The 12,686-nt window shown below is 47.0% G+C and overlaps 1 protein-coding gene across 3 annotated transcripts in view; it reads right to left on the bottom strand.

Moving 5' to 3' along the window:
- Positions 1-12,686, bottom strand: part of TRRAP (transformation/transcription domain associated protein) — a 141,165-nt gene that overhangs the window by 71,562 nt on the left and 56,917 nt on the right. For all 3 annotated transcript variants that reach the window (XM_073648014.1, XM_073648015.1, XM_073648016.1), the window contains 5 exons: positions 12,520-12,666; positions 5,101-5,314; positions 3,180-3,305; positions 646-792; positions 300-502 (listed from right to left, as the gene is read on the bottom strand). In XM_073648014.1, coding sequence (XP_073504115.1) covers positions 300-502; positions 646-792; positions 3,180-3,305; positions 5,101-5,314; positions 12,520-12,666 — 837 coding nt within the window. The remainder of the gene's footprint in view (positions 1-299; positions 503-645; positions 793-3,179; positions 3,306-5,100; positions 5,315-12,519; positions 12,667-12,686) is intronic.

Below are 12,686 nucleotides of genomic sequence, written 5' to 3'. Positions count from 1 at the left end.
AGAGACATGAGGAGCATGGTGGGGAGATGCTGAAGAGCTTGCACAGAGCCCAAGGCAGTCGCAGCAGGTTACCATGGCAACCTGAGCCGCTCGAGATTCGGAAAACTGAAGATCTTTGCCACAAAGTCACCTCTTTGTGAAATTGCAGGGAAAAAAAACACCTTGGCAGACACGGCAAGTCACCGCGAGCTGACGAGCAAAAAACGTACAATGCTGAGGCTGTTAAGGCATGCTGGGAATTGTGGTGCCTCAACGGCTGGGGAGCTACAGATCAATGATAACGGTGCAATGTCACCCACCTGATTTGCCGCCATGGGCGTGTTATTTTTCAGCCACTCCTCCACTATTTTGACCACCGCCCGGAGGATCTTGGCGTCGGCGGATTTTTCAATGAGAGAAGTGAGAATGTTCTGTATGAAGTTTTTCCTCATTTCCATGCTCATGACGGCCAGGCGCGTCTTCACCAGGTCCAAACTCAGCATTACCAGCTCACTGGTACCTGCTGGAGAGCAAAAGACTATGTCAGACGCCCGACCCCGATTCCTGGCATGCAATAATGGCAGCCATCACGTATGGCGACAGAGCTGGGACTCCTGACGGCTGCATGATGGCGCCATACATCTCGTTTCCTGCAGGAGTAAGTACCTGTGTTGGCGTCGGGGGTCCCTGCGGCAGCCTGTGGGTTCAGATGCTCTCTCACCATCTTCTGGAGGGAGCGCATGAAGACGGATATGAGTCTGTCTATGTAGCTGGGGTTGTTACTGCAGGCCGACTTCAGGATCATCAGGGTACCTGAGCAGAGCAGACACGAGTGAGCGGCTGCCATGTAGTACACTACTGGCCACTTTATGTAGCCAAAAAACAATTCTTATCTATATGTAAGTGCCCAACAATCCCTCCCTACAAGCTGTGCCAAATAAACTACCTGCAAAAATGAGCTCAGCTGCATCAAAAGTTTTCAAAACTTCTGGGAAACTGGAAACTTCCAACAAAGCCAAGAAGCGGGTTTCCAGAACGTCATTTATAGAGCACTATCCCAAAATCCTGAAAGGCCTGGATTGTTCAACAGGAACCCTTCTTATTTTATATGCATTTACTATATATCTAATGATTATACTCTTCTCAGGCATCTCCCGCTGTCCTCTGTTTTTATGATTTTATTGAATTTCTTGTGTATGTTATTATTAATAAACTATTTTGGAATATCGGTTTGCACACAGCGCACCATGGTAAATGGCGGATGCACGCAGCACACCATGGCGGATGCACGTGGCGCACCAAGGCGGATCCCGCACACGGTGCACCATGGTAAATGGCGGATGCACGTGGTGCACCATAGGGGATGCACGCGCCGCACCATGGTAAATGGCGGATGCACGCAGCACACCATGGCGGATGCACGTGGCGCACCAAGGCGGATCCCGCACACGGTGCACCATGGTAAATGGCGGATGCACGTGGTGCACCATGGGGGATGCACGCACCGCACCATGGTAAATGGCGGATGCACGCAGCACACCATGGCGGATGCACGTGGCGCACCAAGGCGGATGCACGCGGCAAACCATGGTAAATGGCGGATGCAAGCGGCGCACCATGGTGAATGCACGCGGCACACCATGGTAAATGGCGGATGCACGCGGCGCACCATGGTAAATGGCGGATGCACGCGGCGCACCAAGGCGGATGCACGCGGAGCACCATGGTAAATGGCGGATGCAAGCGGCGCACCATGGCGAATGCACGCGCCGCACCATGGCGAATGCACGCGGCGCACCATGGTAAATGGCGGATGCATGCGGCGCACCATGGCGGATGCACGCAGCGCACCATGGTAAATGGCGGATGCACGCAGCGCACCATGGTGGATGCATGCAGCGCACCATGGCGGATGCACGCAGCGCACCATGGCGGATGCACGAAGTGGCATCAGGAAACAGATAACTGGTGGGGGGTAGTGTGTCTGACCATGACCCATTTGATATTTATGACCTCTCATAAGGATAGCTCAATTAAAGGGATAATCTTAAAGTCTGAAAGTTATCCCCTATGCGGACGGTGAACACAGCAGTGGTTGATTGTGCACACCTATGCTCCATTCATTCTTATGGTAGTGGTGAGTGCAGTCACCTCCGGTGCTCCCATTAAGAATGAATGGAGTGACAGATAACATGATTGACCACCGCTCCCATGCACATGAGGGGCCTCAGAACCCTGGAATCTGTGAAGGTCCCAGTAGGACCCCAGCGATCAGGTGTTATTTGCCTATCCCATGGATAAAGGATAACTTCCCAACTTGAGAACACCCCTTTAACATCATAGTACTGCACAACAGCCTGAAGTTTTCATAAAATGGGGAGAGTAGATGTGAGGGAGATGGATAGAAGCCGCCAACGCCGATACCTATACTCCCAAGTTTTATCAATCCATTATTAGTAACTAAACCGACAAGGAAGAAGAAAGCAAAAAGTGGCAGGTGTCTGCTAAACATAAGTAGATTACACCTCCGTTGTCGGTACACAGCACATTTCTTAGCTTTTGACCTTGAAGCACTTTGCAAGCAACTGATTAAATTAACCCACAGTCTTTCTAAGTGTTTTGCACAATGCACAATGACACCTGACAAGCAGGCAATTCTTTAAGTAAAATTACACCTGTCTGCGGAGATCACAGGGGAGGACAGTGAGGGACGGCTCGCATTTACATTTTGCACAGCCTAGGTTCTTTTGCGCTATTATACCTGATTTACTGACAGAAGCAATTCACAGCGGCAAGCAGACAGAAAGGTATTGTTCTGGGGAAAAAATATAACCCCTGTTCAAGTAACCACCAGGGGACGAGACAGGGAATGTAACCAATGCAGAAGACTTTTTTTTTTTAAGTATATTTTTCTATCATCTAAAAATCTACTCACTAAAATTCTAAACTAAAGGTGTCCCTCGAAATAGTGCAAATGTGTGTTTATGTATTATTCATACAGAGAATGGGAAAACTTCTGGTACTAATGACTATGAAAGCCATCAGTCTTACACAGGACGTCTTAAGAATATTTACAGCACTGGATAAATCAAGCTGTGACATAATTGACCTGAGTCCGTGGGTGCATCTTCAGAGATTCAGCCCTACAGACAAGTTTCAAAGGCAGTCACAGCGAGTCCGGCGCGGCATCCAGCACTTACCAAAGAGCTGAGATGGGTTTGCGTTCGTAGCTTTTTCGTAATTAGTTAGACCTTCATAAATGACTTTGCCCACAGCAGCGTACAAGCACTCCAGCTCCTCGTACTTGGAAGCAACACTGGAGGTACCTAGGAGAGAAATCACAGAGGATTAGTATCGCAGGGTTCACTGAATTACAGGGAGCAGAGGAACATTTTTTGGATTCGGCTGCAGCCGGTAAGAGGGGGGAGGGCGCCACCCCAACTGCCGCCGGTGAAAGGGGGAGGGCGCCACCCCAACTGCCGCCGGTAAGAGGGGGGGAGGGCGCCACCCCAACTGCTGGCGGTAAGAGGGGGGAGGGCGCCACCCCAACTGCCGCCGGTAAGAGGGGGAGGGAGCCACCCCAACTGCCGCCGGTGAGAGGGGGAGGGCGCCACCCCAACTGCCGCCGGTGAGAGGGGGAGGGCGCCACCCCAACTGCCGCCGGTGAGAGGGGGAGGGCGCCACCCCAACTGCCGCCGGTGAGAGGGGGAGGGCGCCACCCCAACTGCCGCCGGTAAGAGGGGGGGGGGCGCCACCCCAACTGCCACCGGTTAGAGGGGGAGGGCGCCACCCCAACTGCCGCCGGTAAGAGGGGGGGGGCGCCACCCCAACTGCCGCTGGTTAGAGGGGGGGGGCACCACCCCAACTGCCGCCGGTAAGAGGGGGGGGCACCACCCCAACTGCCGCCGGTAAGAGGGGGAGGGCGCCACCCCAACTGCCGCCGGTAAGAGGGGGGGGGCGCCACCCCAACTGCCGCCGGTAAGAGGGGGAGGGCGCCACCCCAACTGCCGCCGGTAAGAGGGGGAGGGCGCCACCCCAACTGCCGCCGGTAAGAGCGGGAAGGCGCCACCCCAACTGCCGCCGGTAAGAGCGGGAGGGCGCCACCCCAACTGCCGCCGGTAAGAGGGGGAGGGCGCCACCCCAACTGCTGCCGGTAAGAGGGGGAGGGCGCCACCCCAACTGCTGCCGGTAAGAGGGGGAAGGCGCCACCCCAACTGCTGCCGGTAAGAGGGGGAGGGCGCCACCCCAACTACTATGAGATGCAGTCATGGTATCCACTCAGTTTTTATCTGTTATGCCAGAACTTAGTAGTGTATTCAGGAACCTATAAATCTCTGCCCCCGTCCCAGCAGTAAGCTTCATTTGTAAAAATCCTAGAGCCAAAATAGAAAAATGGTGTTTCACGCAGACGTAATTAAGGATAATGTATATTTCTAATGATCGGATTGAGTGATGACCTGGAGTGATTTACTCTCATTTTAACGAACGTGGAGTTAACCTTGAATAACATATGTGGATTAGTGGGATTCACCATGATCCTGATGTTTGGATACCAAGAACGTCCAGGGTCAGTGAAATCTCCGATAAGCTAGAGAGCAAAGGAGGACGTTAATGTTCCTGAAAAGGGCACCGAAAATCATCCGAATCAGGACAGACAATGAGCGACTGTCTGAGTTAAAGGGGTATTCCCATTTCCAAGATCCTATCCCAATATGTAGTAGGTGTAATAATAATAATACTAGCAAATACATCCAATTAGAAATGTAGTAAAGTTCTTCTGATTCGCTATGCCGCTTACCCCATGTGCAGGGCATTGCAGTAGCTTAGGTATCCATGGTTACGACCACTCATATAGTAACAGTTAGCTGATAGTGGTCGTAACCATGGATATCTAAGCTACTGCAATGCCCTGTACATGGGGTAAGCGACATAGCGAATCAGAAGAACTATACTAAATTTCTATTTGGAGGTATTAGCTAATATTATTACTATTACTACACCTACTACATAATGAAATAGGATCTTGGAGATGGAAATACCCCTTCAATCATTGTATTACTATTAATAAATATTATATATATTTATTTTTTTTGCGTTAAGTGTGATCATCTTATAACTTACTGGGCTCCGTGGGGAAGACGCTCATCAATCGGGAGAGCAGAGTATGGATGGCTCGGAGGACTTTGGTGTTTCCGCAGGTCATGCAGGCGGAGATTCCTCTCTGGAGGGGTTTGAAGCTGCTGAGAATTGCCGGGTTCTGGAGCACAGTGAGGAGGAAGCTCAGGACCTCCAGGCCGGTACAGATGTTCGCAAAGTTGGCTTGGGCGGGTTGTTCCTGCAAAGAGGTAAATAAAACAAGAATTATAGGTACCACATGGAAAATCATATCCAACTTCTATATAGCAGAAATAAAGCAGGTAAAACTAATAAACAGCGAAATTCCTATAATCCAGCATATAAGGGGTAAATAAACTTCTTAACATTGTTCTAATAGTTAAGAATAAGGTTCTGGGGTCCTGAGACTCCTTCCAATTGCTCAAACTAAGTGGCAGAAAGACAGGTTGTGTGCAAGCTCAATGGAAAGTCTATGAATCTGGACCAGCCGAGCAGAGCAGACATTTTACTGATCTCATTGGGGGGTGCATACGATGTTTTCATCACTTCTTATTGCAATGTTGCAGTGACCAAAAAAAAAAGTAATTCTAGCATTTTGATTTTTTTCTGGTTACGCCATATACCGATCGGATGAATTTATTTTATATTTTGATAGATCAGACATTCCTAAACTAAGCGATACCAAATATGTGTATTTTTTTCAATTGTTTTATTTTTAATGGGACAAAAGGGGGTGATTTGAACTTTTATTTTTATTATTTTTTTCATATTTTTAAAAGATTTTTTTTTTCCCTTCTACTTCTTACTGAATTTAATAGTCCCCCTTAGGGGACTTAAAGCTGCGATCATCTGATCACTTGTGCTATGAATAGCAGTGGATCAGCACTGCTATGTATAGCAGAAATCATGATCTCCTATGAACGCCGGCCACGGTTGGCTTTCACACGAGGGTCATAATTACAGGCACGGGGTTTATCAGCAGACCCCCGGTTGTCATAGCAACCCATCAGCGCCCCGCAATCAATTTATGTGACTGCAGACTTGTGAATCCTAATATCGAGCGCACAAAATTCTCCGATGCTGGGAGCAGCGGGTGCGTCACAGCACGTATGTTATTTGCATACTTCCGGCTACATTCCGACTAGACGTGCACGGGCTCGCTCAACACATTTGCACTGAGCAAGGCTGCGCACGTTTAGTCGGCATGTGACCACATGTATGCAAATCACATACTTGCAATCACGCGCCCGCAGCCCCCTAGACTGGCGAATCCTCAAAGCGTGCAGCGTGTGCGATGTGAAAAATCACAAGTCTGCAGTCACTTAGAATGACTGCAGACTTGTAGCTTAAAGGGGTATTCCCATTTCCAACATCCAATACATAATATTAATAATAAAAATAATAATATTTAGTAATAACAAAAACTTTCAGTTAGAAATGTAGTATAGTTCTTATGATTCCTTATGTCACTTACCCCATGTGCAGGGCATTGCAGTAGCTTAGGTATCCATGGTTACGACTACTCATATAGTGAGTTAGTTGTTAGTGGTCAGAACCATGGATACCTAAGCAACAGCAATGCCCTGTACATGGTAAGCAACAAAGCAAATCAGAAGAATTACAGTGACAGTTAGTAGTTAGTGGTCATAATCATGGAGACCTAAGCTACTGTAATGCCCTGCACATGAGGTAAGCAACACAGTGAATCAGAAGAACTATACTACATTTCTAATTGGAGGTATTTGCTAATATTATTACACCTACTACATACTGGGATAGGATCTTGAAGATGGAAATACCACTTTAAGAAAGGACAATCCTTTAATTTATTTTTTATTATTTTAGAGCAGTCAAAAAAAATAAATAATAATTCGCTGGACACTTCTTTTTAATAATCCAGAAAGTCTAGTGGGTATTAGGGGCAAGTGGAACAAAGGTAGACCATAAAATGTCCCACGAGTATACCCCCAAGAGTAAGGCCGATAATGCCGCCATACAGCATTCCCTGGAACAGATATCACCAGAGCTCAGGGCACATCTATGTCCGGCTCTTTCCATCAGGGGCTCTTCTTATTCATCTGCGGTGCTATTCCTGCTGTCAAAAGTACCAAAGCCCCGAAGGACCCCATTACTCGTAAAAATGGATCCGACATAGCAGTCTTGAATCTGTTATGACAGGAAGCTAATGTGACTATAGAAACAGCTCAGTGCAGTTTTTAACAACTTCATAGATTTCTCTCTATTTTTTCATTTCAGAGAAATAATACTTGCAATTGCATCGGCAAACTGTAGGATAAGTGTTAATCACCATACTGTCACTCAATGTGACAGTAAAAATGACTGAAGATCATGGAAAAAATAAAAATAACTTGTGAATGACATTTAATCATATCGGTCTTGACCAGCCTCTTATTTAGAAAAAAAAAGGGAATGGATTTGACTATAGCAACCAATACGATTTAATGTTTACACGTAATGGGTATGAAGGAATTTAAGGAGGACCTGTCACTAAATTTTTCATGTTGAACTTGACACTATGTATTTGGCACCTAAACAGTTAAAAAAAATTAGGGCATTACCAGAGAGATTTCACTATGGGCGTACACTTCTTCCTCTGAGTGACCAATCATAAGCAGGGAGGCAAAACACTGGGGAAAGAAGAACACGCCCCCACAATAGCACTGAAAGCAGTCTGCTGTCCTCACTGCAGAGAATAGCAGACCTGAGTGTGATTAACTAGCAGTTTTCAGCTCTCATCTCGCATGAAGGACACACCCCCAGAGAAATCTCTCTGAAAAGTTAACTCATTAGGTGCCAAATATTTTGATTGTTAATATTTCTGCAACGGAGAGGCAAAATTAAAAACAAAAAAAAAAATGTTTTTTATTCTGTTACATCTGTGTGTCTAGTTCAATATGAAAAATTTTGTGGAAGGTCCTATTTAAAGCGAGATGAGGGGAGTGAAGGACTTTTTGGATCTACACTCCTGTCACCCTCTCTCAGACTGCCACTTTGAGTGGTACATGATGGAGGCGGGTGGAAAGTGTCAGTATGGGCACCTCTGCATAGATGGAAATGTCAAAACATCATCTCTAAATAGGAATCTGCTGAGGTCCCGGGATGGCCCACTGAGATAAAAGCTCAGCGCTTGTTTTTCAGGCTTCAGGACCCGGCTATTAATGTATCAGAGATTAATTAATCAGCATCGTGAAGGGTAGCTTAGCATTTCTAACTTAGATAAATGACATTTGGAGGCAGGTTTGTTGTAGATTGCACTTGTGACATAAAATGACTTACATCTACAAATAACAAGAATATAAGAAATCACACCAGCTAATAGTTCATTGAGCACAGAACCTAATAAATAGCATTTGTCGGAAATATTAGACCCCTCATCTAAAAATATTAATCCAAAATGAAGAGAAATCATCTTAGACTTTCAGTAAATAACATACTAAAGGGAATCTGTCACTAGGTTTTTGCTGCCCCATATCAGTGCAGCATAATTTAGGGCCAGAGACCCCAATTCCAGCGATGTATCACTCACCTGGCTGGTTGCTGTAGCTTTGATAAAAGTGCTCTGCTGTAGATCTAGCAGTTCTCAGAATGCTGAGCTCGATATAACCCCGCCCCCAACATTGATTGGCCGCTTTTTATGTACATAGCCAGAAAGTTGCCAATCAGTGGTGGGGGTGGGGTTATACAGATCTCATAAATATGGAAGACTACATGGTTTACTAGTCCTCTAGTGATAATCTCCTGCTGATAATACAGAGATTTCATCAAATCTACAGCGAGCAGCCCAGTAAGTGACATATCACTGGAATCAGGGTTTCTGTCTCTCTCAGATTAGGTGGCATAAACTTGGTGACAAATTCCCATTAAAGGGGTATTTCCATCTAGAACAAATGCAGGATTATCCACAGTAATAGTGAAAATATAATAATGATGGCTACTGCTGCCATGTGGCTAGGGGATAAAATCCACCAGAATATTTCACCAGGACGATTCACAGTATTAGGCTGCACTGCCGAAATGAGGATCCTTTATCCAATATAGGTTAAGCAGATTTTATTCCACGAGGCGTTTCGACACCGAACAGGTGTTTCAGGTGTAAAAACCAACTGTACCAAGGCACCACTGGTAGAGTTGGTTTTTACACTTGAAAAAAGACATCGGTTCAGCATTGAAACGCATCGTGGAATAAAAACTGATTAAACTATATTGGATTAAGGATCTTCATTTCGGTTGAGCAACATATGGAAGAAAACGAGTGACGAATGAGGACAGAAAATATTCCCATGATAAAGCTGTAATAAAGACTCATTAGGAGAGAATGTGTGCATTTATAGAAAAATCCTGAAGAAGCTGAATTGCGGCGAAACGCGTGGGTTTATTTTCCCCACGTGGATTTCTTCATTTATCTAATACCTCAGATTTGGCATCTACTCTATTTTTACTTAGTATCGTCTTTTCTCTAAGTGCCTCCATTCTCTCCTAATAAATTGACATTTTCTATATGATGCGGTGTTATTTATTCTCCTCTTATGGCGACACGTTACTGTGATTTTCCATATCCCCGGAGTAGTGCACGGATGTGGTCTTTATTAAAACTATCATGGTAAAATTTTCTGTCCTTAGTCGCCTCCTTTCTCTCCCAGTAAAACAGCATCTCGTATACGCCACTGATAGGGAGCTGGTCGGTATTATTTTATTTCCCTTCTATAGTCATTTCTTCGTTCTTACATGTACCTAGTCACATTTTCTTTGAGTTGGTTACATAACATGTTTCTTGATCCATCAGTTTCGATAATCTCAATACATATACCGTATTTTTCGGACCATAAGACGCACTGCAAATTTTGGGGTGGAAAATAGGGGGGAAAAATTTTTTTCTATAAGAGGGGGGGTCCATCTTATAGTCTGAATAGGTACGGTATCTTACCTGAGGGGCAGTGGAGCAGGGGTCACAAGAGGCAGGGTCCTTCAGGAAGCCGGCGGAAATGGAGGAATGCTGCGGACCCTGGGTGCAAGAAGCCGTTGCTCCAGCAGCGGAGGGGTTGTGGTGGAGCAGAATTGCAAGGCCCTCCGTTCCCTCCTTCAGGAACCTGGGGGCTGCAGCAGAAGAGGCGAGATGCCGTGGGGCCTGTGCCTGGCCGGGGCCCTTAGCCTGGCTGGTGCCGGGGGCCTGCTGTGCAAAGCAGGGGGCCTGTGCAGGGCCGGGGGCCCTTAGCCTGGCCGGGTGCCTGTGAAGGGCAGGGGCCGGGACCTGTGCCGGCCTGGGGCTGGCGCTGAGCTGTGAACAGCATCGGACTGTGAGGCAGAGCGGTGTGCGCGGGTTTCCGCTGGCCGCGGCCATCTTCCTAAAGCTGTGATCTAGAGGAAAATGGCTGCCAGAGCTCCCGGTTTGCGCATGCGCCGGCTCGAGCGGCCATTTTCCTGTAGATGGCAACCTTAGTAAGATGGCCGCGCACACCGGAAAGCTGCGAAGGCCACTCTGCTTCACCGCCTAATGCCGCTCACAGCCCAGAACAGGTCCCGGCCCCAGCCGCTGTGCCTCGCCGCTGCTGCCGCCACCGCGTTCCTGAAGGAGGGAGGGCCCTGCGATCCCACTCCACCACCACCGCACCTTATTGTGGTTTTTAACCCTGTTTGTGCCATCTTGTGTTCTTAGCCGCATTTTCAATAAAATTGATGAGATTTCTATTGGGAGCTGCCAATTTTCTTGTATAGGGTCTTACAATTTTTTTTTTTTGTAATTTCTCAAAATCCACACGAGGTGCCATAAATGTCTTATTGATGTGAACACCGGATCTGGAGCCGCAGTCGTCTGGAGCTTTCTCACGCACTGCTCTCTCCATTAACTTTTATGGGAGTTCCAATTTCTGAATTCCCATAAAAGTGAACAGAGATGTACCTGCACGGCCACGTCTCCATCCACAAGGGTGCAAGGCATGGCCCTGTTTTGGACATAAGTATAGATATCCCGTGGAGGTGTCATAAAAGCACAATCCACACTAAATCAAGGAAAGCCGCATTACCTTAGAACACCCACTGACTCATTATCGAGTCCACCATTAATTTGAGACGGAATTGATTAGTTGAGCAATGTCGCTTCTTGCATTTTTGGACTTTCCTTAGAGAGCAGTGTAAGGGCAAATAGTAAGTACACAGCCTATAAAGCATAGACGTCAAACTGTGACCTGTGGGCCAAATCTGGCCTTCAGGGTGATTTTATTTAGGCCTGGACACCACAACCATCACCCCTATGTAGGGCCATTATTCTGTATGGAGGACTATTTGGGACCCATTATTCTGTATGGAGGACTATGTGGGGCCCATTATACTGTATGGAGGACTATGTGGGACCCATTATACTGTATGGAGGACTATGTGGGACCATTATTCTGTAAGGAGGACTATGTGGGCCATTATTCTGTATGGAGGACTATGTGGGACCCATTATTCTGTATGGAGGACTATGTGGGACCCATTATTCTGTAAGGAGGACTATGTGGGACCCATTATTCTGTATGGAGGACTATGTGGGGGCCATTATTCTGTATGGAGGACTATGTGGGACCCATTATTCTGTATGGAGGACTATGTGGGACCCATTATTCTGTATGGAGGACTATGTGGGGCCCATTATACTGTATGGAGGACTATGTGGGACCATTATTCTGTAAGGAGGACTATGTGGGCCATTATTCTGTATGGAGGACTATGTGGGACCCATTATTCTGTAAGGAGGACTATGTGGGACCCATTATTCTGTATGGAGGACTATGTGGGGGCCATTATTCTGTATGGAGGACTATGTGGGACCCATTATTCTGTATGGAGGACTATGTGGGACCCATTATTCTGTATGGAGGACTATGTGGGGGCCATTATTCTGAATGGAGGACTATGTGGGACCCATTATTCTGTAAGGAGGACTATGTGGGACCCATTATTCTGTATGGAGGACTATGTGGGACCCATTATTCTGTATGGAGGACTATGTGGGGGCCATTATTCTGTATGGAGGACTATGTGGGGCCCATTATTCTGTATGGAGGACTATGTGGGGCCCATTATTCTGTATGGGGGACTATGTGGGGCCCATTATTCTGTATGGGGGACTATGTGGGGCCCATTATTCTGTATGGAGGACTATGTGGGGCCATTATCCTGTAAGATGGACTATGTGGGGCCCATTATGCTGTATGGAGGACTATGTGGGGTCAATTATTCTGTATACTGGTTGGCCCGCGACTTTGTCCAAGTTTTTCACTTTGGCTCTGTATGTGTGAATTTGGCATCTCTGCTATAAAGGCTCCCCGAGGAAAGGCAAGGGATTTAGATCAGCCCCCAAAATGCTGCTGAAGCGCCTCTTCGTGTCCTTATTGATGTACCCAAGTAAAAACGGCAGCCACTCACCACAGTCATTAGCAGCTTATCGAACCATTGCAGCTTCAGCTCCGATTTGGGCCACATGTCGGCACGCAGGGCGGTCTTCAGGAGGTTGACGCAGCGTCGAGATAGCAGCTCTCCAGGAGATCCGGCCGTGTTTGAGTTGTCATTAACCTGCACAAAAGGAATCACAG

This window comes from Phyllobates terribilis, unplaced genomic scaffold (genome assembly GCF_046119375.1).
Source record: "Phyllobates terribilis strain yellow unplaced genomic scaffold, ASM4611937v1 Scaffold_9__5_contigs__length_417890890, whole genome shotgun sequence".
In the NCBI taxonomy this organism is placed as follows: Eukaryota; Metazoa; Chordata; class Amphibia; order Anura; family Dendrobatidae; genus Phyllobates; species Phyllobates terribilis.
Note: the sequence above shows the minus strand (reverse complement) of the source record. Positions and strands in the feature narration are given on the sequence as shown.